Source organism: Phyllobates terribilis, unplaced genomic scaffold (genome assembly GCF_046119375.1).
Source record: "Phyllobates terribilis strain yellow unplaced genomic scaffold, ASM4611937v1 Scaffold_4__5_contigs__length_816908805, whole genome shotgun sequence".
Lineage (NCBI taxonomy): Eukaryota > Metazoa > Chordata > Amphibia > Anura > Dendrobatidae > Phyllobates > Phyllobates terribilis.
The window spans coordinates 500,506,786-500,532,852 of record NW_027362764.1 but is presented as its reverse complement, the minus strand read 5'-3'; the positions used below and the strand labels follow the sequence as shown (position 1 = coordinate 500,532,852).

General features: G+C 38.8%; 1 protein-coding gene across 4 annotated transcripts in view; it reads left to right on the top strand.

Moving 5' to 3' along the window:
* ATXN1 (ataxin 1) overlaps positions 1-13,772 on the top strand; it is a 379,017-nt gene extending 365,245 nt beyond the window's left edge. For all 4 annotated transcript variants that reach the window (XM_073678801.1, XM_073678804.1, XM_073678803.1 and 1 more), the window contains exon 7: positions 712-13,772. In XM_073678801.1, the coding sequence (XP_073534902.1) occupies positions 712-1,236 (525 nt within the window). In that variant the 3' untranslated portion in view covers positions 1,237-13,772. The remainder of the gene's footprint in view (positions 1-711) is intronic.
* The last annotated feature ends 12,295 nt before the right edge of the window (positions 13,773-26,067 follow it).

Below are 26,067 nucleotides of genomic sequence, written 5' to 3'. Positions count from 1 at the left end.
TAGATTTATATTTCCTGTTCTATGCAGCAGCCACATGGATAGCAGCTCTGGCTCTGATACTTACATATAAGTATTTTCTGCTCATGCTGTTATATGGCCGAAGGTCATTTGCAGGGAGAAAGTGAGTCTATCACCTATTGTAAATGGTGGATCCTGTGTTATCTGCTGTTTATAGAGCTATAACCTTTCATTGTAATCCACTCCATGATGATACTACTCACTGGTCTCCTGTACACAACAGGAAGTCGGAGCCTAGTAATAAGGGTGAAACTTTCAAGATTTCTAATTTATTTTATAATATATATAAGAATATGGAAAACTGAAAATAAAATTATCAATTTTGTTTTAAATATTTGCATGTGAATGTGGTTTTCACAACTGGATTGGCATGCAGGGGAAAGTAACTGCACAGAAAAAAAGCAAATAAAAGTAGCCTGCTATTCATTCCCATTGATTCTGTGTGAAAAAATGGCAGATTAGCCAGACATGTATTATCCCCTTTGAATGCCACTAATTCTCATATGGCTAAGAAAAATCCAATGGTCAGTCTTGGATTTCCCAAGTGGAAAATACACATGGGAACTCTATAAGATTAAATGAACTGCATGCCTCTCTCTCTGTATATATACAGACTTACTCCTATAGAACATCTGGTAGTTGGCATATACTCTACGTTCTTATCATATATCTTTCTTTTTTGTATCTCTGCAGGTCAGCGTAGAAGTCTTGATAGAATATCCGTTTTTTGTATTTGGCCAAGGCTGGTCATCATGTAGTCCTGAGAGAACAAGCCAGCTGTTTGATTTACCATGCTCAAAATTGTCCGTAGGAGATGTCTGCATATCGCTTACACTCAAGAATCTGAAAAATGGCTCCATAAAGAAGGGGCAACCCATGGATTCAGCTAGCATCTTGCTGAAGCACCCAAAGAATGACAGTCTGTCAGGAAATAGACATAGATATGCAGAACAAGAGAATGGGATTAATCAGGGAAGCGCACAGGTATCCTCTGAGAATGGTGAACTAAGGTGTCCTGCCGGATTGAATCCTGCAACCTTTGAAGCCAAAATTGAACCTGGCAAACCCATGGTGACAAGGAAGAGGAGGTGGTCTGCCCCAGAATCAAGAAAATTAGAGAAGTCTGAAGATGAACCACCATTGACTCTTCCCAAGCCTTCTTTTATTCCTCAGGAGGTTAAGATTTGCATCGAAGGTCGATCCAATGTAGGCAAGTGAAACATGTTTAGAGAAGAAAAAAATAGGCTTACCCTTGTCTTTTTATTCAGATTACTGTACTGTAGAATAAATAACCCAGTATTTACACATTATCATCTTATTTTAGGTTTATGTTATAACATTGTTATAGTTGCGACTGGTATCTTTCAGGAGATTGTTGATGCATAAGTTCTTTCCACAAGTGTTCACTCGTGCTGTAGCTAGGATTTGGGGGAAGCTAAGCTTTCTGCGGTCTTGATGGATGGGATTGTATAGACATGGCTTCTATGATTTAGTTACAGGATGTCAACTTCAAAGTTCAAATGACTTCAGCATTTTCTTTCAGAAAGGATTACAAGGGAAATGAAGAAAGATGTTGGCTGCCCCTTGTCGGGAGGGTATAGCTTCATGTTTGTTTCTATTGTAGGTCACTGGCACAAACAATCCCAGCTGAACGTCATTTTCTTGGTGACTGATAAAGATACCAATTCATATACGTGTGTCGGGAGGAAAATTATACATGTTCACCTTTTCTTCATTTGGTTTCATGATAGGTTGGAATCTAGTGCCATGTCTCATGTTGATATGGTATTTTTTCACAATTTAAGCCCTGTAGATTGCAGTGAACATCTGAAATCATTTCAAGTAACTCAAAACATGAGAATAACCATGTACATCATGTTGGCTAATGGCACTTGGTCTACAGTACCACAATTTCATCCTGAGAAAGCCTAACTGCACACGTTAATTTTTGAGGGTCAGAATCCCTCTTTGCTCTAAAAAATGTTTAGTTTTTTCTTGCGTTGTGAAAAACTCAGTCATATGTGTCCTATTAATTTTATATTATTACTATTAAACCTTCCGACGTTAGATCTGCTGACGAAGCATTTGCTTGCCCCCAGAACAAGGCAAACAAAATTTGACAGGACGCAAAGGCTGTAAGGTTTATTACTCTGGCAGAATCCTGTCTGGACATAGATTTGTTATAGTATAACAAGTAAATGTCCTGTAAACTCAGAATGTGCTTTCCAAGGTTTAAGCACATAGCCTGTATAGAGCACTAACATCAATTACTTGCATCATGGGTGCAACCATCTTGTGTTCAACTTCTCTTCTTTAGTTACAACTGGTGCCACTTTTCTCTTTCTTTTTTTTTTTTAACATTAAGTGTGACACATTAAGGAACAAGAACTGGAGGAGCGATTAGAGATTGTCTATTAGCACTTACAATGCTGTTCACACTTTATTGCCGAGCATCTTGGTCTAATGTTTGCTAAGTACTGTATCTCACTTTTAATCTGTGTATTTTTTAAAAAAAAATTATATGTTTTTTTTTTTTTCTTTATAAATATTTTTCAACACTGAAACCTACATGAAAATATATAGAGCTTTCTTAGAGCAAGGTGTCGAAAGTTTTTAATGTGGTTTCAAAGGGATGAATGTAATTCTTGACCTAGGATGTGACCGTTTATTGTCCCAAAGGACTACTTTACAGAAGGCACTTTTAGAAAAGAAAGGGTTCAAGTCATACGTGAGCTGACATGATTACAGAGAATTGATAGGGAAATATTAAGCTAGATAGAGAACGTAAAAATAATTGTCCAGTGTTTAAAAAAATAAAAGATGGACTTTAAACAAAAAAAAAAAAACAAAACCACAAAAAAAAAAAATCTTGCAGTTTGCACATCTTAAGTTTCGCGCATTTGAATGAAATTCCTGCAAATTAAATGTAATAATGTTGTAGAGACAGGAATGAACAGCTGAAAGAACATGGATACATGTAGCAATTACTTACTATTAACCTGCCTAATGTGTTAGGGTAGTGTTTCTTTCAGTTTCAATCTTTCTGTCACACTGAATAGAGTCTGAGAAGGAATTCTGAGAAATCGCAGTGTAATAGTGCGTATGTGGATGGATGTCTGCATCAGTGTGTGTATCTGTGTATATTTGTGTGTCTTCACCTTCTAATTAACCTCTACACCAAGCACCTATAGTCACGAGTACAAGAAGTTTATGTGTACAAATGCATATTTGCCCATTTGTTATGTTAAAAAACAACATTTTGGTAAAAACCATATATTGCACAGAGAAAAATATCAATTTGTATTTCCCACTTTAATCCAAAAAGTAATGTGTACCAAATGTATTATATACACATTTTTTATTTTTTTTCAGTTGTTCACACTATATTTAATATGGCAATTTGTTCTTGTGGATAAAAATCGAGCTTGTGTTTTCCCTTTCTTGTTTTAGTTCAGGTTTTCCTGAAAAAAGGTGTGGCAACTTTTTTTTCCCCCTTTTACGGAATCACTGTTGCGTTTCCTTTCTCGGTATCATATTTAGCCTTCAGAATTAGATGTTCTAGATGTTGTGTATATTGTGATATTTTTTACTTGAGTCTTGCACATACTGGCTTTCATGGCCCTAATTTCCAAAGTTAGTTCAATTGCTTAGTTATTTTTTTTTTTCTTTACCATGACTCCATCTTCTAGTTAAAATGTAGCTTCAAGAGACCAGATCTCTTTTTAAGAAAGCTGGTTATCTCTTTGCTTGTAATGGCAGAAAAAAAATTGCAGTTTCTGCAGGGTGTTCAAACTTTTCCCATAGAATTTAATTTCTTATAGAATCTTTGAATTTGCCAATTGTTTTATGAATGGACATAGTCTCTTTTTTTTCATCATCAAGACCTCACATTGTCTGCAGTGCCTCCATTTACCAGAATTTCAATGCTCTGTTGACTGTAATAACACAGCACCTATTCTAATAACCGGCAAGCTCTCAGGTACAGCTCTCTTATCATAGATTAGTGCGGCAGGGATGGCTACAGAGGGAATAGAATAGGTTCCTTAATGAAATGTCTAGACATTTTGCTACGTATGAGAACAGCTCATGGGCTGAAATCCACTTACTGGAGTACAGGAAATATTACAGCATTTGTTCAATTTCGAACTATTTTATGAAATTGTAATTCCCTAATATAATGTTTTTACCAATTCCTCCCATGGCGAGCAACTGAAAATACAGCAGGGCTAGTGTATCAGCAGACATATTAAGGCATCCTATAAAATAATGTTTGTATCCTGACTATATAGATATCATTGTAAATATCTATATGTATATATATATATAGATATATATATATATATATCTATAGATATAGATATATATCTAGATATATAGAATATATAGATATATATTTATATATATACATATAGATATTTACATAGATATATAGAATATATATTATGAATATATATCTACATATAGATATATATCTAGATATATATCTATATGTAGATACATATACATATATATTCATAATTAGATACAGATAGATATATATCTATATATATAGATATATATCACTATATTGATATATAGATATACATATTCCCTATATTGAAAAAAGTGTTTTTTTTAAATGATTTGAGAGAAAAATATATTTAGCGCAATAACCATCTCCTCAAAGTACACTGAAGATAAGGCTCATAATACCCTTATAACTACTAATTCTTCAGCCAATCCAGGAAGCAATAAAAGATAGGTGATGGAAAATAAAGACTGTAGCAATGAACCAATATATCATACTGTAACTCTCTATAGCTCCAACCTCTTTTCTGTTACACTTAGACTTCTAGTCTATTCAATTGAACCTAAAAAATTGAATACGCATTTTTTACACTGCTCGTTGAGTGCTGCATCTACCTGGACCCCATTTCCACAAAGCATCTGTCCCCCACCCCGTGTCTCACATTGTACTTCTGTCCTCTGTAGTTTTAGACTGACTGATGATGTACTTATTATCCTCAGGGCACTTTTTTCTTCTGTTTAATTTGGTATGAGGGATGAGAATGTGTATGGAATCACAATTACCACTAAACCATGTGAAAAGGTTACTAAAAAAATTCACTGGAGCACCTGAAAACAAACTCCATGTAATTTCAGTGGTTACTGCTCCAAAACATCAGTCTGGGAGATCCATCATGGACACCTTAGGACATATAGTAATTATAGGGGAAAACAGAGTCATTGCTGGTTAAGATTTGTGACCAGTCAGCGCAGATAGAATCAATCTTTTTAAATGGGTTTAATGCTATGGCATGCCATCTGGAGGTCTGACCTCTATGACCCCTGCCAAGCCTGAGAATAAATGGACTGAGTTCCATACAGCATTTCACCTGCCCAGCAGGCAACCTACTATGCAGAGAACTGCGGCACAGCCGCTTCCATGAAAGTGAAGGAGGCCATGATACTGTCCTCTGCAGCAAGTGGCTGGGAGCATTACTCTGTAAACAACAATTAAGAAGGGGTTAACCTTTCTGCCCTGAAGATCGATAAGGGTTCCAACAGTCAGACTCCCACCATTCAAAAGTCATGACATATCTCAGCAATATACCTTTAATTTTTTTACCAATTAAGTTTAGTAAAGTGCTGGTCATTTGTTTCAATGTGATTGCACATGAGCCTATTGGTTGTTTGCACACTTTGCGGGAAATGTCTTGGAGCTATGAATCTCTGGACTGCAGCCATTAAGGGTTGCACCCGTGTTAAACTATTAAGCTGCCCCTCTATGACGGCTACAGATGTCATAGTTGTCAGGAGAGTAACTATTGTGGGTGCAGGGGTAGCAGTCGCCCTCTGGCCCTGGAGCCTAGGGTGGTCAAAAAAGGTCCCTTTGACCCATATGAGAAGACTAAAAGGATTAAAGACCCGTGATAGTTGGAAATTTTGCATTGGAGTCTACAAGATTCAAGTTATGCCACTGCCTGATGTTAAAGGGGTAATTCCATCCCCTTTAAATCCAACATATGTTGGATTTATATCTATATATAGCATAGTAAATAGCGAGAGATGACCTGCATACCTCTTATGTGAGAATTCGAGGCAGTCTTTCATGAGCTGATGAAGCCTCCTCGTTTTAGGCTGTGCCTGTGACTGTTATCTAACTTACAGTATACCTTCATAATATACATGGTGGCTACACAAATAGCAGATCTATTTTTTTAAATACCAATAGATGAATGATTTTTTCTTGAATGAGTTGTTCAGGGCCATCCCAAATACGTCCTATAAACAGGTATCCCAGTATCGATGTCCCACTGTAGCACTCAGCTGCATGTTCATATATGTATATGCCCGTGTATATGCATGTGAATATATATACCTATATACGCATACATGCCCACATAGACATGCATGCACTCTCTAGAAATCAGAGTGTATCTCACCTCGGTGTGCGGAGTTGTCAGCAGCGGGGTGGGGGGGGATTATAGCAGCTGCATGGAGACAAGGCAAAAATAACTTGGTTGCTATGCAACGTCTCTATTATCTCATCCTCAGATGCAATATAGAGTCTCTATACATGATGGCATCACATTTCTATAATGAATTCAGAACTTTGTATCCTGGTATAGGAATTTATATCCTAGTTGTAGGTTCCGTGTTTGTGACATAGGAACACTTGTCGATGGTTCCCAGTATATCCATGGGCGCCAGTCCTGTCTATAGAATGTCCAGGAAGCTCCGTGACATCACTGTTCTTTATAGAGATCATTCACATATATGGCCACGTAAAATAAAAAAATTGAATGTAATATGGTTAATTCATGTACTTGTTTTTTTTTTTTTTTTCACTTGTTATACATTTTTAATATCCTTAACTCATGGCTCTGCCATTCGTTACTAAATGTAATTCCAGGGTCAGGTATATATAGCTATATGTATAGTGAGAAAAAAAAATAGAGATAAAAAAAAAAAGATAGAGATATATGTGTATATAGACATCATATATATTTTTTACATTTCAAAGTATACATACAGGTGAAGTGTTATTTTTCTACCCCTTACATTCAGCAAACCCAAATGAAACGTTGGCACCAAGCAGAATGGCGCCTCACCAATTGGTAATAGATATTTTTGTAAGAATGCTATAAATGATACGAGCAACATTAAAGCAGCAGTCCATTGAATTGCTACTGAGGTGGGCAAATACTTCTTTTTATTGCATGCTCAGGAGGAGGAAGTTAAAAAATAATTCCGTTAACCAGCGACATATAAAATACTTGTAATTTTTGCAATTGCTGTCTGTACTCTTTTCAGTGTCCCAGCTTTTTGCATACTGTATTGGAGTTTCAGTGCTTAAATAGTGTTGTTGTTTTTTTTTTTGTTCAAAAATTTGCAACCAAATGTTATGTGCTGGCCACTTATTGGGTTGACCGAAGGAAGGGAGGCAATGGACTGCTGCTTTTACTTTGCATGTTACGGTGTTGACGCGTTTCTCTGTTATTGGTCAGTTATGGAATTTATTAGATCCGTGGGATGAGCAATCCTTTTCAATGTATTTCTCCTTAGATATTATCTTACGATTATATTCATTCTTAACGCACTTGCTTATTAATCCAGATGCAACGAGTGATTGTGAAAAACCATAAATGGCTACTTTTTTATTTTTATTTAGTGTTTTATTTTGATATGGCATAGTCTGGATCTTTGTGTAGAACTTCATGGTACTCGTATTCTTGTCTTTGTTTCTTGAGCTGGGTGGATTAAGAGGTGTAACAATAGTAGGCATACTTACCATCTATTCAAATGACATTTAGCTTATAGCAAACCAGACTTTCACTGTTTCCCGTCGTCTTCTTTGCAATAGCATTTGACAGCAGTCATTGTATTTTCTGTTCTTTTATCTTATGATTATAGTTATAGTGCCAGACATTTGAGTTTACAATGAAAACACAATCACCAATAAATTAGTCAGGGAGTCAATAAAGAAAAAGAACCTCAATAGGGATTTCTATAAAACTAATGACTGTTGCTTGCAGATTTTAACTTTACCATTTTATGTGGGTCACATTAGGTAGGGGTGATACAATATTTTCTTTTTGCCTTATGTCTTTCATTGGATTACCTGTCCATTGTATAAGTGATCCCCCAACCTTCTCTGTCTGTATTTTATCATTTACACCAACCTGGAGACATTTAATTTTTTTCATGTCTGTCTATAACGTCACCGTTTCACAGAATGTGACATTATTACTATTTCCTATCAGCTAACTTTTAGACAATTTTCACACCTCTTACTCAGGGATGGGGCTGGTGTATGTTTGGTACACATGTGACCAGAAGCAGCACTTTCACTACTCTGGAGTAGGGATGTTCAATATATAAATGTTTGTTCTGTTTTTACCTTCAGCCTGGGACAACACAAAAAAAAGGTGTAAAATATAGGCAATATATATAGCAGCAGGTGAAAAATGTGACAGTATATTATGTGCTGCCAAATCAAAATTTGACAAACCAAACTTTCACATTTGGGTTAAAAAAATTGTTTAAATTAAACTTGAGACACATATGCCAAAAGTGAAAAAAAAATAAGACAAAAAATGCACTATTTGCTTATTTTGGGCAGAGTGACGAGATAACACTCCAGTTTGTGCCACTCAGGCACTTTATCTGTGGTAGGATGCTTAAAAAATATCGAAAATGTAGAACATTTTCACTCATACGGTCTTTATTTTGGCCTCCTTATCCATAATGGGTAGAAAAAAAAATGAAGAAAAATGGCGGCACTTTAATATGGCTCCACATTGGTGTCAGGTCCTTAGGTTTTACTGTATTTTACAGTGTTGTGTTAAACCAAATGACAAACAAATCCAAACACTTTGCACACCTCTACTCCGGAGTGAACTTTTTTCTTTTTTAATTTTTACGCAGATGACCTCGCTTCAGATGTGTTACCTTACTGATAGAACCTTTTCTCGTAGCACTATACTGTATGTTGTGGGAATATATAGGTAGTTTTTTTTTATGTAAACCTAATCTGAGAAGCGTATACCTTTATTTTTCAGAAGCACTCATATTTAGGAGTACATGACAAGCTTAAATGAAATTGCACAAAAAATGAATGTTGGAATGAGTAATTCAGTGTTTGAAAAGACATGGATTCTATTGAAACAATGATGAGTTTCATACTTTGTAAAGTAAATAAATATATATATATATATATGCGTGTATGTGCGTGAGTGTGTGTTTGTGTGTGTCCGTCGGTGTATAAAAATGTTTTTATACATATGCGCACACACGCGGATATTCACGTTTGTATACAAAAGTAGAAAGGTAAAAACTTTGCTATTTTTTCTTATTGTATATAGAAATCTGTCGAGTTTAGATGATCAGGTGTACATGGCTTTAGCCAGAGACAATTTCTACTTTTTGATGGCTTGTCAAGGACAACTATACTTAATTATGACTGTTGGACCTAAAGAAGTTGTGAGCTTGAATTTACCTTTTGTTAAAATGAAGTCGACCAAAACTGGAACGTGTAAGAGAAATATTTCATAAATAGTGTAATTGTAGGGTCGCTACAGTTGGATGATTCTATGTGTTATTGTATGGGTCGTCATAATGATTTACTGTTGTAGTATTGGATTAAATATTTTTTTTGCTATACAAAGATTGATTAGTCCGTTTCATGGGTAGACAATTCTAATTTATCGATTCCTAATATTGTCTAAACCATATCCATTCAAGTTTAGTCTAGATTTCGCTGCACTTCTCCAAGGCAAACCCTGCCCTCCTCAGTTTAGGAAAGTATATAAATTATAATGGGCATACAACATTGGGGGTATTTAATAAAACTACAGGAAGTAAAGTGGCACAGATATTCTAGACCCGTTGGTTTGCCTAGCTTTGCTAAATATTACCCATGCTGTTTGTTGTTTCCATGATGACCTATGTGAGTGTAGAATTAGTAAAAAAGAGGTGGTGAGATCTATTACAGCTGATAGTCAGCCACCATATTTCTTAATAGGCATCTGTCACCATATCTCACAATGTACTGTCAAATAGATCTCTTAGGCTGTGCTTTAAAAATCTAGGTTAGAATGGCTGCGTAATGCTTTTTGCAAAAATTCCGAACAGATATTAAATGAGCATTTTTGCTCATACTATCGTCAATGTCAGGCAGGAAAACTGAAAAAAGGATTATACAGACATTCTAACATATATTTTCAATGTAGGTACAATAGCCTCTTCAGGTGTATGACATCTACTTAAAGGGGTTATCCGGAACCTTGGTTATTTTTTTCGCATGTGGGCTAAGAACTTATCAGCCGGTAGTTGCCAACTATCTGACTGTTCTGCCTGGTGACAATCTCTGCCGCCTCAGGTGGTGGATTCTCTTGCTTCCTTTGACCTCAAGTCAACAGAGCAGCTCTTTCTGTTCCAGTCTCCCATAGTTAATCAGCGTTGACAGAGCAGAATGGAAGAGAAGAAGCTCTGTCAGCTTGACGTCACCAGAAGCAGGAGAATTGTAGCCAGGACTGGTCTGTGACCACTTTGAGCCGAAAGAGATTGTAGCCGGTCAGAACAGGCAGATAGATAGCAACTACCTGCCGGTAAGATTCTTAGCCCCATACAAAAAGAATAAGCAAAGTCCCGGATACTAATGTCTGCCATTTGCAATGTGAAATCTGGTGACTGATCATCTTTAAAGAGCGGTATTCAATTTTTAATTATTTTTTAGACCTTAAATAGTTTATCCAAGGTGGTGTCATTGTAGTTTTAGCATCACACTGTGTTTCATCTCAGACCTTAGTAGTAATAGAAGGTTTCAATGCCAGGAGCTACGATAGTCATATGTTTTCTGCAAATTATGCACATTTTACCTACAGCAGCAAAGCATGAGATGATGCACATTTCACGTCCACATGGTTCATTGATTTCCTTCCCCCTTAAACTTATGAAATATTACTAATGAGCTAGTTTGAGTAAAATGATAATGACAAATCTGAATAATGACAAAAATCATTACTACTTCACAACCTGCTCACTGCAGCACTTTTTAATATATAAAAAAATGACCTTGCACAAAAAAAGGTCAAACTTATTATTGGAGACGCAAATAAGTTTTTCCTCTCATTGTAATTTTTGAAAATGTTTACATAAGGTTTAGTTCTAAAATCAAATATCATTTTTTTCCATATGTATTATCTAAGTAGGTTCTCCTGCAATATAGATAGAGAGAATGAAGGCTCCTAATGTTTGTTCCTCAATTACAATTAAGAATATGTGTTCTTTGTAACCTTGCCACAAGAAGTAGTTATTGTATATATTCTCTGAATTGTATTGTTTTCTTGTCATTGCGTGAAAAGACTAAAGTCTTCCATTGAAACTAATTGGAGACTTCACCCATGATAATTTTGTGAATGTTAATATTTTGGCTGGTCAAAGCTGCAATTGTCTTTTCTTGGTTGTGTGTCTGTCACAGTTCGGAAATGTTTTACAGATAATGCTTACATTGCTAGTAAGCCTATAACCCCCTAGCACTGAAAAAAAAATGTAATAAGTAATTTCATAATAAAAAATCATAGATTTATTTAAAAAAAATCTAAACTCCCGAAGAGTAGCACAATCTATATATGTTCAATTTTTATCTTGGAATGGAGGACCACAATTTTTTTGATCTTGAAGACACATATTATGAAATACTATTTAGCAAATTGCTTCATTTGTCAAGTAGTGCTGCAAGGGTTAATCTGAGCAACAACAAAATTAGTTTTAGAACATATGGTCACCCAACATCCACCTCTGCACTCATGATTCTCACTTCTTCCTTTGTTTTAAAACTAATTTGCCAGATGGCATGACACGAGCGCTACCACCACCACCACGCCTCAAGTCACAAGAAGGTTAGTGTCACAGTATATGTTAGGTCTCCTTCTTAAGTGCACAGAACCTACTTATTGAATCTGCATGGAGTTGTGTTATATGGATATTCTTTGCTGGAAGCGATATTCTAGAGGAGAATATATCTGTACTATTACATCTAATGATTGCAGTAGAAAAAAAAACAATGACTGTGAAATTGGAGGCATACAGTAGTGTGCGTGAACCCCAATTTTTTGAACATTGAGATTTGTTTTAGTAGTGAGTGCAGTATGGTTGGCGGGAGTTTTTATTAATACCAATTCGCTAGGTTAAAATGGCGATCCCAAGACAACCCAAAAAGAATAAATACAAGTACATCTCATATTTAAAAAGAAGGGAGATTAGATAAAATATTGCAAAGCAAGAAGTTAATTTTGCTAGGCAAAGAATGTTTACTCTATGATAGAGTAATATGGGTGTATTGCTAGTGCATAGCTAAATAAATATCAAGTTCTACTTCTGTAGAACTTGTAAACCTTCATTTTCTTTTATCATTTATGGTCTAAGATGGCCAAATCAACTTTATGGGACATAGCTTATTTCAAATTACTACTTGTACATACAAAGATACATAGGCCCCAACTCATCAAAGCAATTTTGACAGAATTCTGGTGTAAATTGCTTTAAAAATTCACAAAGTTTTGGTGTAACTTGGAGTTGTGCAAAAATTTTGCTTTTTTCGACATTTCTACGCCAGTCTCTCCCAGCTACATCTAAATGAGTAAAGCTGGGAGTACCGGGCGTGTGGTGCCACGTCTTGTCTAACTCATGATGAGCTGTGGCGTTACTTACGCCAGAAATTTTATACCACTCAGGGACTGATGTAAGATTTGTGGCGTGGTACATATACACGCACACTGCTCATCAGAAACTCCTGATTCATGAAAAGGTGTGCATCTCTTCATGAATCAGGAGCGTCTGACTCCACCATACCCCCTCATCAAGACTAGTGAGCAAATTGCCGGTCTTGATGAATCGGGGCCAGACCCTTTATGACTAGATATGTAGACAAATGGCAAAGGATATTTTAAGAATATTTTCCTTAATTTGCACGGCAATGAAGAAACCTTACATATTCATATTAGGTTCTGGGACAACCCCAAATCCTTTGTCAAATCAATTAAGATACACAATATAGACAGCTATATTGTCCTGAAAGTCTTACAGAAGTAGTTGTAAATGTATGTCGCAGAACCCCTTATTTTGTGCTTATCTCCATAACATGGTTCATAAGACATGAACATCCCCAACCTCATAGCTAGGGTACGAGAGTCTTTATTTTGTCCTGCGTAATGGGAATCAATGGGCAGTCCTCCTATTCTTCTGTATGACACACTTCCAAGATAATGCCAAATGAAAAGGAACTTGCAGCTTTGTCTTAAGATCCATTTAGGCTGATCCAGCCATTATCAAGTTGAAAGATGGAGGAAATAATGTTTTGCACCTTATTGAGCAGAGGAAAAGTTTCAGTGCATACATAGTTCAGAGCTTTTATTGTGACAGAATTTTTTTTTCCATATGCGTGCATACTCTCTGTAATTCCAGTGTAAAATATTGTACTTGCACTAGCTTTTATAAAAACAAATATAAAAAAAATGGAAGAATTCATATTCTATTTTCTAATCGTGGTGTGTCTATTTGTAGGATACACTCAAGTCTGTTTATTGAATTTTATGGTCCCTTTCTTTGATGGTGCTTGCAGGTTTTCTAGGTAGAAATTATTTCATTATAATAAAACAATGTTTGATTCAAAATTTGAACAAAATTGTTTTAAATAAATTGTCTGTATACCAGTACAAGTTTATTGTTTCAGTATACTCGTACTAATAAAATAACAGTGCCAATTGCAACTCTGTGTCCATGCTTTTTTATTTCACTGCAAAGAAACACACATGAAATTCACACCAATGTCTACTTTATTCACTCAGTCAGCTGTACTTTCACAGATCAGGTAAGTACAGGGTCCATACGTGCCATTAAGCTTCAGGCCGAATATGGTCCTATTACATGCTGGCTTCCCAGATACCGCTATAGAAAACAGATACACTCCTTTATAGTCAATAGGGTCCTTCAGGTGCTATTTGCATCAGCTATGTAATGGATCCGTCCTTTGCATCCCTGTTCAAAGATTGAAACCGTAATTATAAGATACAGGTTTGAGCAGAATTTTATCAGCCGGTTGTGCAAACAAAAAGATGTGCAAAAACTGTGTAACCAGACTTACAGCTAAATGGGCAATGGCTATAAATGTGGCTATAAATTAACTGATTTCATGTTTCTTAGAACTTGAAAAAGGGGAAAGAGTCGTCAGTCGGCGCAATACTCCTTGGTGCCTTTGAAAGAGTGTACTGACATGCATACAGTAAGCTAGAGGGTATAATTATATATTGCGTGAACACAATTTTCATGCGCAGCATAGAAATACTTATTTAGATTTGGGGTTTAACAATTAAACAGAATCTCCGGTGAAGACAAGTTATCCTTTATCCATATGTTACACGCACGCCGCTAGATTCAGATAGGGCGAGATGGGTTTCATGAAATCGTTGGAATTCTGGGGGAACCATTACCCAGGGTGACCATAGGCTGCAGCTTCTCTCAGGCACACGATAGATTAAATTGCTGACTAGACACATCTGACAAGAGTCTTCATAAACCTTTAAATAGTGGAGTTTAATCAAGTACGGCCAGTACCCTTTAACTCTTTGAAGCAACAGGCTTCACCACGGTCTATTATAGCAGGCACAGTAACGTCAGTCTCTTCAGTAGCATAATTCAGCACAGATTAGATCTCTTTGCAGCACACTTCTATGCATACACAGCCACAGGTTTTTCCTTCACAAGTACACAATAGTGCACAGCATTCTTTATCCTGCATGGAGATGGAGGGGGGAGAGTTTGATGAGTGAGATGATTCCTGTGACACGATTCCTTCCAGTCCTTATCTTTCTGCCCGATAATACTCTGCACTGTTAGTCCAGGGAGTCTATCTGACCCGTGTTTAGCTTCCCTCCTGACCTGAATTCTGATCACTTGCCTTCTGTGAGATACAGATCACACACCACCTTTCTCTTAGGCTCCAGCCAGACTAATAAACAAGTTCCCCACAATCCCCCTGGGGCTCTGCTAAACACTCCCTGTCTCCTGTGACTGTGTTAACCCCTCTAGTTGCTTGATGCTTCTGAAGCACAACACTTTCTGTCTCTTGTGACTGTTAACTCTTATAGTTGCTTGATCCTTTTGAAGCAACAGCACTACTTCTGCATGTCACAGTCTTCCCTCCTTTTTGAATGTCATCCTCGACATTCGCCTTAATTAGTTGATCTGACCAATTCTGAGACAGTGGTGAAAGTTGAGTAACTTTATATACAAATTGGCATTGTCAAATTGGTATACCATTCATTAACATTGATAACAACCTATTCTTATGACCTTTTTCTTGTACGACTCCTGTAAGAAATAAACAATTAGCACAATTAAAACAATCAGCGTCTCTTCAGCTGGAGCTTTTCATACGTCTTCAACCAGCTCTCTCTCTCTAGGCCTTAACTGTTCTTTGTTTCTACAAAGTCTTTTAAGGAAAATCAAAGCATGAAAACAAGTCTTTCCACCAGGCAACATCTTCCATACTGCCTCTCGGTGGTGAATACCATTCAAGTGGGCTTACCTGGTCCACAGCAGAGATACCTGTTTCCAGTCAACAGGCCTTGGCACTTCACTCGGTTCACCAAGTGTCTTGTACGTCAGCATCATGAGCCTCCTCACTTCTCGAGTCGACATCCTCCTTTTGGGCTGTTCCTCAGATACTACGGGTTCTTCGGTTACAGGAGTTTCTTCTGCCACACTCATTTCTCATACTTCCTCAGATGATCTTGGAACTGCCTCTGTAAGTTCCTGTACTTCTCTTAAATCGTCCGTTTCCGCCTGGTCTGGTAATTCTGCTACTCCTAAGTATCAATCGGTCTCTTCAGTGACCGGTGTTCGATCACCAGATCTGAATTGGACTTCATCTGTACTCCTTGGTACAAACTCTGGAGCCTCGGGACTTAGTTCACTATCTTGAGGATGGTACGTCTCTCTCCTTGCTGGTCCGAGAAATACAACGGTGTGCTCTTCCTCATCGGAACTTTCAAGGACACTATTCACCTCCGGAGCTTCAGTCTGTGGTGGTCCCTTGGTCGATCTCGGTCGATGTCGGTCTGCTTCTGGGAAGTCTTGTTGTGGTGGAGATAATGACAGGGTAGTAATAAATTCCGATGGACTATTCTAGTTTTCTTGTCTGGACTGTCATCGGCTTTCCACATACACCTTGTCTTTCCAGTATGAACAAAATTTTTCTGGACCACCTTTCTCACGTACGTTCTTGAATAGTGCCCGGCTTCCCGGTGCCAATTGTGCTCCATAACATTTTCGATCATAGTACTCCTTACTCTTGCTCTGCCCTTGCGTAACCACTTTGGACGCTATGATGTATCCCTCTGCCATCCGTTCCTTCCATTTCCGAAAGTACTCTGGATATGTTTTGTAAGTCTCTGACACAGGAGTATCGAACATGATGTCGATTGGCAGTCTTGGCGATCATCCATACAATAGGAAGAAAGGTGAGTAACCCGTTGCCTCGCTCTTTGTACAGTTATAGGCATGTACCACTTTTGACAGAGAACTCTTCCAGTCTTTCTTCTCGTCAGCTGTTAAAGTGCGCAGCATCGACAATAATGTCTGGTTAAAACGTTCCACTTGTCCATTACCCTCTGGGTGATAGGGTGTTGTGTGGGATCTCTGAATTCTACAGTACTTTCCTAGCTTGGCAAAGAGCTGATTCTCAAATTCTCTTCCTTCGTCGTGGTGTAACTTTGTAGGGAACCCAAACTTCAAAGCAAAATTATTAAAGATCTTCTCTGCCGCTGTTCGACCCGATTTATTGGTGGTGGCATATGCTTGAGCAAATCGAGTAAAATGGTCTATCACCACCAATATGTATTCGTAACCACCCTTGCACGTCTCGAGATATAGAAAGTCTATTGAGACCATCTCAAATGGATACGTAGTTTGGATGTTGCCCATAGGTGCCCAGGTTGATGTGTTGGGAAGTTTATCTTTCAGACACCCACACTCCCTGGTCATGTACCTCTCAATATCTCTCTGCATGTACAGACAGAAGAAACATTCACGGATCAAGTTAGTTGTCCGTTCCACTCACAGGTGTCCCATGTTTTCATGGAGTTCTTTGAAGATCATCCTATCGAATACTCTGGGTAGTACCAACTGCTGGTTTTGTCCTCCTTTACGATACAGGACACCGTCTTCACTGAGGTAGAGCTTAGTCCATTCTTTAACTAAAACAGATACTGCTGGTGACTCATTATCTCTCTCCAGTTTACTTGGAAACTACATGAAGTAGTATTCTACCAATTATCTGATCTTCCCGTTGTGCTCTATGGATTTTTACCTTTGGTAGTTGTTGAATGGACAGGGGGTGATCTTGTTCTCTTGCTTTTTTGGTGGTTTCCACCATCAACGGACACCTCAATGGCGTGTCTTTCTCTTGATAAGCTTGTACTGCTTGGGTAGTGCTCTCAAATTCTTCCAGACTGACTTTCTCCAAGCATTCTTGCATGAACTCCTCAGGCTCTAATGGCATTCTCGAGAATCCGTCAGCATTCGCATTGCATTTTCCTGGTCTGTACTTGATGCTGAAATTGAAGTCAGCTAGTTCAGCAACCCATCTCTGACCCGTTGCATTCAGTTTGACTGTAGTGAGGACATAGGTCAAAGGGTTGTTGTCCGTGTATACCTCAAACTCTTTGCTGTAGTAGAGATTATCTCTAAATCGTTCACAGATAGCCCATTTCAATGCCAGGAACTCCAATTTTCCGGAATGTAGATGGTAATTCTTCTCAAGCGCCTGTAAACATTTAAGAACCGTAACCAATGACTCTCATTTTTCCATCATGATGCTGATACAGGGCTGCTCCCAGTCCAACCTGAGAAGCGTCACAATGAAGAACAAATGGTAAGTTGAAATCAGAATATCCAAAGATGAGTGGTTTAACCAGGTAGTCTACTAGTTCTTCCAATACCTCCTGGTGGTATGCTGTCCAGGGAATGGGCTGTTGGGATGAAACAACGTTGTTTCTTTAAAGCCCCGTCTTACTTGCATTCTTCTTTTTCTCCTGTGGGTGTTGTCGTCTCTGTCACCCCCCCCCAAGAGGAGGTATAGTGGGGCGGCAATCCTAGAGAAGTTCTGAACGCAAGTACAATAGTAGGAGAGGAATCCTAAGATCTGCCTCAACTCCCCGACAGTAGAGGGCCACTTGTCTTTTAAGGCCAGTACCAGAGCGATTTCTGCTGGGTCCATGGTATATCCTTCACCGGACACAATTTTCCCTAGAAATCGGACTTGCCTTTTGAACAGTTCACACTTCTTTGGGGTCAACTTAACTCTGTGTTGTTGATACCGCTGTAATACGGTCCTCACGTGTTCAACATGCTCTCGGAATGTTTTGCTGTGTACCACATTGTCATCTAAGTACAGCTGGCAGATATTGTCCCTCAATTCTTCTAAACAGGTCTCCATGCTCCTCTGAAATTCTGCTGGAGCTGAACTGAGCCCAAACAGTACGCGGCTCCACTCATATAACCCCCACGGTGTGATGAATGCTGTCAAAGGTCTACTGGACTCTTCAACAAACCCTTGATGGTATGCTTTACCCTGGTCGAGGACCAGGTGCTTCCTGATAGGCTATCCAGCATATCTTGAATCTTTGGTATCGGGTGCCGATCAGGTACTGACTTTCGGTTTAGTTCACGGTAATCACAGCAGAGTCTCAATGTACCGTCCTTATTCCTAACACAGACAATAGGAGAGGAATGAGATGACTTCGACTTTTGCACCCAACCTCTGTTGATTAGGTCTTGTAAATACCATTTCACTTCACGGTGTAATGGTTTCAGCACAGACATGTAACTTCTGGTTACTGGGGTCGTGTCTTTCAAATTGATTTTCAACTGCAATGACGGGATACAGCCTATATCAGAGTCATCTTTGGAGAATGCATGACACTCCTCTCTCAGCAACTGTTTTGCTACGACTCGATCTTCAGCACACAAGTGTTCCAGGGGTATTGGGGGATCCCAGGACCCCGAGGTGGATCGTGCAATTTCCTCCCCTGGACAACTCCTGTTCCTTGGTGGAGAGACTGAATTCACGGTAGACTCGTGGACAAATACCGTACTCTGATTTGATGAACGGCACGCTTCACAAGTCGGGTATCTTCTGTGTTGGAACCCACTCCTGGGTCTGAGGGATACAGGTTCTGGCCTGGAACGAATCAACTTTTTCACCTCAATCAACTCAGTTCACAGTTCTCCTATTACTTCCTCCCTGTCAGCGCTGGTGGTTCTCTCTTTTGTTGGTTATTTAAGGTTCCCTCTCGGAGGTGGCACTGGAGGGTCTCCATGATGATCTTTGGACTGGCCACTGGGGGTCTCCAACTTCAGCTGACTCATTTTGGTGATTTTAGGAGCAGAGCCTTTCTGTAACTTCTGTTCACTTTCTGACTCCAAACTAGCTGCCTCATTCATTTTGTCAATTAGGACTTCGTCCAGAATGCCAGAATCTTCTAGATACTGTTTCAGCTGCAACTTGACGTCTTTGCTGATTAACCCCATTCCCAATGATCTCAAGAACTTCTTCTGAACTAGTCCAGCATCAAACTTCTCCTCCACTTCTACATCTCTGGATGCAAACAACAGTCTATTCCTCAGTTCAATTGCTCTGAACAAGAAACTTTGGGGTGACTCATTATCTTCCTGTGAGATATTAATGAGTCGGTGGAACAATTCTGAAGTACTCTCTTCTTTATAGTGCCCTTTTAAAATCATCTTGCGAGAGGGCAAGGTTAATTGACTCTTCATTTCTAGCATACCATGGAGGTTCAGTCCTTGGCTGATTGCTTTCACCACCACCTCAACTATCTCATCTGGCTGGCAGCCTTTCTGCAATCCTGCATCGATCTGCTGCAACAAGTTCATAGAAGACAGTTTCTCTTTCTGTTCACACTCTCCAATCTGTCCCAGGATCTTGAATTCTTTCCTTATGGTGATCTGTGGTGTTAGAGAAGACTGTCATCCTGGTTTATCTAACCCGAGCAGGTTAACGGTTCTGTCTGAGTCTGTCACCCGTTCAAAGGTTTTGGTTGATTCCAGCAAGGCTGTTGTTAGGGCTTTGAGTTGTTCTTTCAATTCCTGTAGTTCTGTCTGTGGACGGAGATTCCCACTTTTGGTAATTGGTGCCGCCCCTCCATCCTCCAACTTCAACCCAGTTAGACACTGTGTTAGCTCCTGGAGGAACGTCTCCATGACGTCTTCAGCTTCTTTCTCCCCCAGCTCATCCATTTTTGCATTAATGGCAGTTAACAGTTGCCTGCGGTTGTGTGCTTTAGAAATTTGTACTTCTGACATCTTTATATGTTCTGCTACTGTTCTCAATTTTTCACAGGTTAACTGAAGAAACAGCTCTCTAATTCTGTCCATTTGTATTTCCACATCCATTGCTGCTAGTGAGTTTTCTTTAGGGCTGGTCTCCTTTAACTGGTGTAGCAGAGTTGAATTGAGGTGCTGTGCTGCTGTGTTTTCCAGACACTTTTCCTCTTCTCCCTCTACATGCTAATTCCCACTCAGGACTCCCCGTATGGGCCACCAATGTTACACGCATGCTGCTAGTTTCAGATAGGGTGAGACAGGTTTCATGAAATCGTTGGAATCCTGGGGGAACCATTACCCAGGGCGACAATAGGCTGCAGCTTCTCTCAGGCACACGGTAGATTCAATTACTGACTAGACACATCTGACAAGAGTCTTCATAAACAGTTGAACAGTGGAGTTTAATCAAGTACGACCAGTACCATTTAACTCTTTGAAGCAACAGGCTTCACTGCAGTACAGTCTATTAAAGCAGGCACAGTAACGTCAGTCTCTTCAGTAGCATAATTCAGCAGCACAGATTAGATCTCTTTGCAGCACACTTCTATGCATACACAGCCACAGGTTTTTCCTTCACAAGGACACAATAGTTCACAGCATCCTTTATCCAGAATGGAGATGTACGGGGGTAGGGTTTGATGAGGGAGATGATCCCTGTGACACGATTCCTTCCAGTCCTTATCTTTCTGCCCAATAATACTCTGCACTGTTAGTTCAGGGAGTTTATCTGACCCGTGTTTAGCTTCCCTCCTGACCTGAATTCTGTTCACTTGCCTTCTGTGAGATACAGATCACGCAACACCTTTCACAACAAAAAAAGTACACATATTTTGTATTGCCGCGTCTGGAACAACCCAACCTATAACCTGTCCCATTAGTTAACCCCTTCAGTGAACACTGCTAAAAAAAAAAAAAAAAAAAGCAAGGCAAAAAACTATGCTTTATCATCATACTGCTGAACAAAAAGTGGAATAAAACGCAATCAGAAAGACAAATGTAAATAAAAATGGTACCACTAAAAACTTGTCCTGCAAAAAACAAGTTGCTATACAGCTCCGTCAGCAGAAAAATAAAAACGTACAGCTCTCAGAATAAAGTGATGCAAAAATAATAATTTTTTCTATAAAATAGTTTTTATTATGTAAAAGCATCAAAACATAAAAAAACTATATAAATGTGGTATCGCTGTAATCATACTGACCTAAAGAATAAAGCTGCCTTATCAATTTTACCACACGCAGAACAGCATAAAAAAAATCCCCAAAAAACAATTCATGAATTGCTAGTTTTTGTTCATTCTGCCTCCCAAAAAACGGAATAGAAAATGATCAAAAGATGTCAATTGCCTTAAAATGGTACCAATAAAAACATCAACTCCTCCCGCTAAAAACAAGCCATCACATTACTCTGCCTGCAGAAATATGGAAAAATTAAAGCTATCAAAATATGGCAATTCAAAAACTTGTTTTTACAATAAAAAGCATCTTTTAGTGTGTGACAGCTGCCAATCATAAAAACCCGCTATAAATCTGGTATCGCTGTAATCGCACCGACCCAAAGAATAAAGTGGCCTAATCACTTATGCCACATTAGGAACAGAGTAAAAAATAAATAAAACAAATTCTTCACCTTCTGTTGATTTATTCATTCTGCCTCCCAAAGATCGCAGTAAGGCTCAGCTCACATTTATCCTGCTCTCGGCACTGAGCTCTTATACCAGGGTTTCCATGTTAATCTTTGAAATACGTGATTCAGAAACCCCGGCTGAAGATTCCCTATAATGAGGCAGATGGAGGCATTATGCACGTCTGGCCTATGATCCGGCAGTGTCCGTCTTTTTATTGGGCATGCATAAAAGTGCAGTCGGCCACACTTCTGAAAAGAAACATGATGCTGAGCAGAATGACTCTACTGCCTCATTATAATACAAACCATAACAAGAGAACTCTGAACAAAAATGATCCAATGGACTAATAGATATATGTAAAAAACCTTTATTGAATCATGGTCTGGCCAACAAATGGCACTGCAAAAGAAACGCTCATACACCAATTGTATCAAAAAGACATATGAATACATGTAAAGTGATCATAATGCAAAATGCTTAAATACACAAAATTCATATAGTGGGTCAATTTTTATATCCAAGGCAACAAGTGTTATACATAATGCAACTTCATATTACATGCCAACCTATATAATTATAATTGATATCGATAGAGAGACTTATATAGTACCAAGGATAGCATGTACCAATTGCCCCGAAATACATATGCAAATTGTCAAAAAGGATCTAAAGTGTCTAAAGTGCTGTCCCTAGATGTAAACAATTGACTGACATGGTGAATGGGTTGCCCAATGTATATTTCATAAAAAGAGTTACTAAAAGGATATGGGCAAGAAGCAAGATCTCAGACAAAAGAAAGTCCGCAGATCTCCATCATGGCAATGGGCAAGTATCGGTCCAAATTGTACGTCATAGTTGCAAATTCAAAAGGCAGATACATGACACATAACTGTGCAGAAATGGCCAATTATGCCTCTCAAAGGGTAACACTGGCACATTTAGGCTGAGAAGGAATATATATATCCAAACATGTATATGAGCCCTATATCCCAAGGTGTCCCTTCGTAAGACAAATCTCTAGCTATTATAATCGTCATGTTCCAGCTAATGTCAATGTGTATAATACTAGTGATAATATGCACCACTAAATAAAAGTAATGCAATAGTGCAATAGTTTTATGTGTACTGTATTCTATAATTAGCCAATCACACTAAATGGTGTTTAGCTGTACATATCTAGAGTACTACCTGGACACAGGGTACATAGTGCTTTCATCCTATAGTTTGTAGGGTCACCCGAGACAGCGTACACTGATGAAAGGAAACAGCCAGATATGTCGCCTTAGTTTCCCATATCCCTTCAGGTGTCTTAGAGGAGATCCAGCTTTGCTAAACATTAATGACAGCAGTTGGACCAGCTTGAGAATCCATGTTGCCCGATAGTTGCTATGTCCGTCCAAGTCAAGGAAATATCAAATATTAGAGGCTGTAGGTGGATAGCGAATGCATTAAAAACAAATTAAAACACAGGAGATCAGATATGAATAACACAGGGAATTAAAATCTGAAGCTATAATTTTTTTACAAAAATGGAACGAAGCTGAGGTTCTCACTAAGTCCCCAGGGGCAAACAGTGTCCAATGTCCAAATCCATTTTGACTCAAGTCTTGCCAACCGTTTACTAATATTGCCCCCACGTTCATGCGGCAGTATCCTATCAATGCCACAGACTTGTAGCTTTGTGGCATCACATCCATGAAATTTTTTAAAATGCCTCAGCAACATTTTGAGTGATGACACATCTGATGTTTCTTTGGCCGCGAGAATGCCATTTACATGTTCACGAATCCAAACTTTTAGTTGCCGAGTTGTTAGACCAACATAGATTAATGAACAGGGGCATGGGCATGGTATATCACTGCTCTTGTTGTACATGTAATGGTTTTAGTTATTTTAAAACTGACGGATCCATCTGCATTACAAAAGGAGTCAGTCCGTGCCATATTCGGACACACGACACATCCTCTGCATGATTTAGAACCCCAAGTGGGTCTCATATTATCCAGGAAGGTAGTCTGATTCCCTACATAATGACTCTTCACCAGACTGGTACCTAAATTTGGTGATCTATGAAAAGTAATGTTAGGGAATTCCCCTAGATATTTTGATATAATGGGATCGGCCAACAATAGAGGCCAGTATTTGTTCAGGCTGCCCCTTATTGCATCCGCCTGTCCATTATAGGAAGTAATAAATCTTACTTGTTTAGAGGGCAGGGAGGATGGTCTCTCGTACAGTAGTTGATGTTGAGGAGTATGCTGTGCTCTGTTGTAAGCTCTCTTAATCGATCGACGACTGTATCCTTTGTCTACAAATCTCTGTTTAAGATCTCTGGCTTGTTGTTCAAAGTCCTCTGTACTGGAACATATCCTACGAATTCGGAGATACTGCCCAGTTGGGATGGATCTGATCATAGCAGGCGGATGAGATGATGAAGCCTATAATAATGCATTAACGGACGTGGTCTTACGAAACAGATCAGTTTGTAAGCAGTTATTCATGTCCCTCTTAACCAAGACATCCAGGAATTCAATGGAGTCCCTGTCGTAGTGGTATGTCAGATGTATATTCAGTGAGTTTTGATTAAGCAATGACATAAAATAGTGAAGATTTTCTATAGAGTCTTGCCAGATCAAGAAAACGTCATCAATGTACCGCCCCCAAAAATAGACGCAGTCCATTGATGCGTACCGATCCGACAGGAAGAGGTCCCTCTCCCACTGCCCCAGGAACAGATTAGCATATGTAGGTGCAAAGGAGGCCCCATGGCCGTCCCCTGGAGCTGCAGGCAGAAGGAACCCTTGAAAAGGAAAAAATTATGCATCAATGAAAATTGTAACAGCTGCACCAAAAACTCACTGAATCCAGGGGGATTAACTGATGAATCCAAAAAGAACTGGACCGCCCCTACACCATCCCCATTACGGATATTGGTGCAGAGAGATTCTACTTCACAGGTTACCAAAATCGCATTCTCATCAACATGTAGTCCGTCGATTTTTTTAAGAAACTTGCCAGTATCCTTAATAAATGAAGGAAATAGTTCCACTAGTGGCTGGAGGTGGGCATTAATAAATTAATTAGCGTTCTCCAAATAATTGCCCCTACCTGAGATAATAGGTCACCCAGGAGGTACTCTGGTGTTTTTGTGTATTTTCAGTAGCAAATAAAGGATAGGGATTGTAGGTTCTTCCACTATTAATGTCAAATATACGCCCTTATTTATAATCTCCTTAGTTTTTGCTTGTGACATCAATTTGCAAAATTCGCCCTGAAATTTAGAGAGTGGATTAAAAGTCAACTTTGTATAACAAGTTTTATTCCTAAATTGTTTAATGGCCTCTGCTTCATACATAGTTTTGGGCCATACCACCACATTCCCCCCCTTATCCGCTGGCTTAAACACCACGTCTTTCAGATTCTGCAGAGGTCTTACACTCTGTCTTTCATTCCAGGTAAGATTGTTATGGGAGACAGAGTGGGGAATTTTTGCAAACGCTTGGCTAACCATCTGGACAAATAAATCATTATTAGAGAACGTGGATAAGGGGGGATATTTTTTAGACCGAGGTCTAATGGACGGTGGTATCTTACCTCCAGGTCCCACATTATGCTCCACTGCAAGGCTTTCCAGGTCAGCTAATGCATCCTGCTCCGCCTCTGTAGGGAACAATTGCAAAGAAATCTCATCATGAAAGTGTCTTTTGAAAGTCAGAGTATGAGCAAATAAGTACAAATCTTTAATTGCCGTGAATTTGTCAAACTTTGCCACTGGGCAAAACATCAATCCCTTCCTCAGTATAGACAATTGTGACATATTGAAAGAGTGGGTACTCAAATAAATTAACTTGGGGTTGTTGGTGCTTGGACCTCCTGTATATTTTTGACCCATTGGTCAATAGCCTTATCCATCTGGGTAGATATATTTTGGAACTGATCAATAGAAAGTTCCATTTTTGCTGTAGAGTACAGTACAGACCAAAAGTTTGGACACACCTTCTCATTTAAAGATCTTTCTGTATTTTCATGACTAT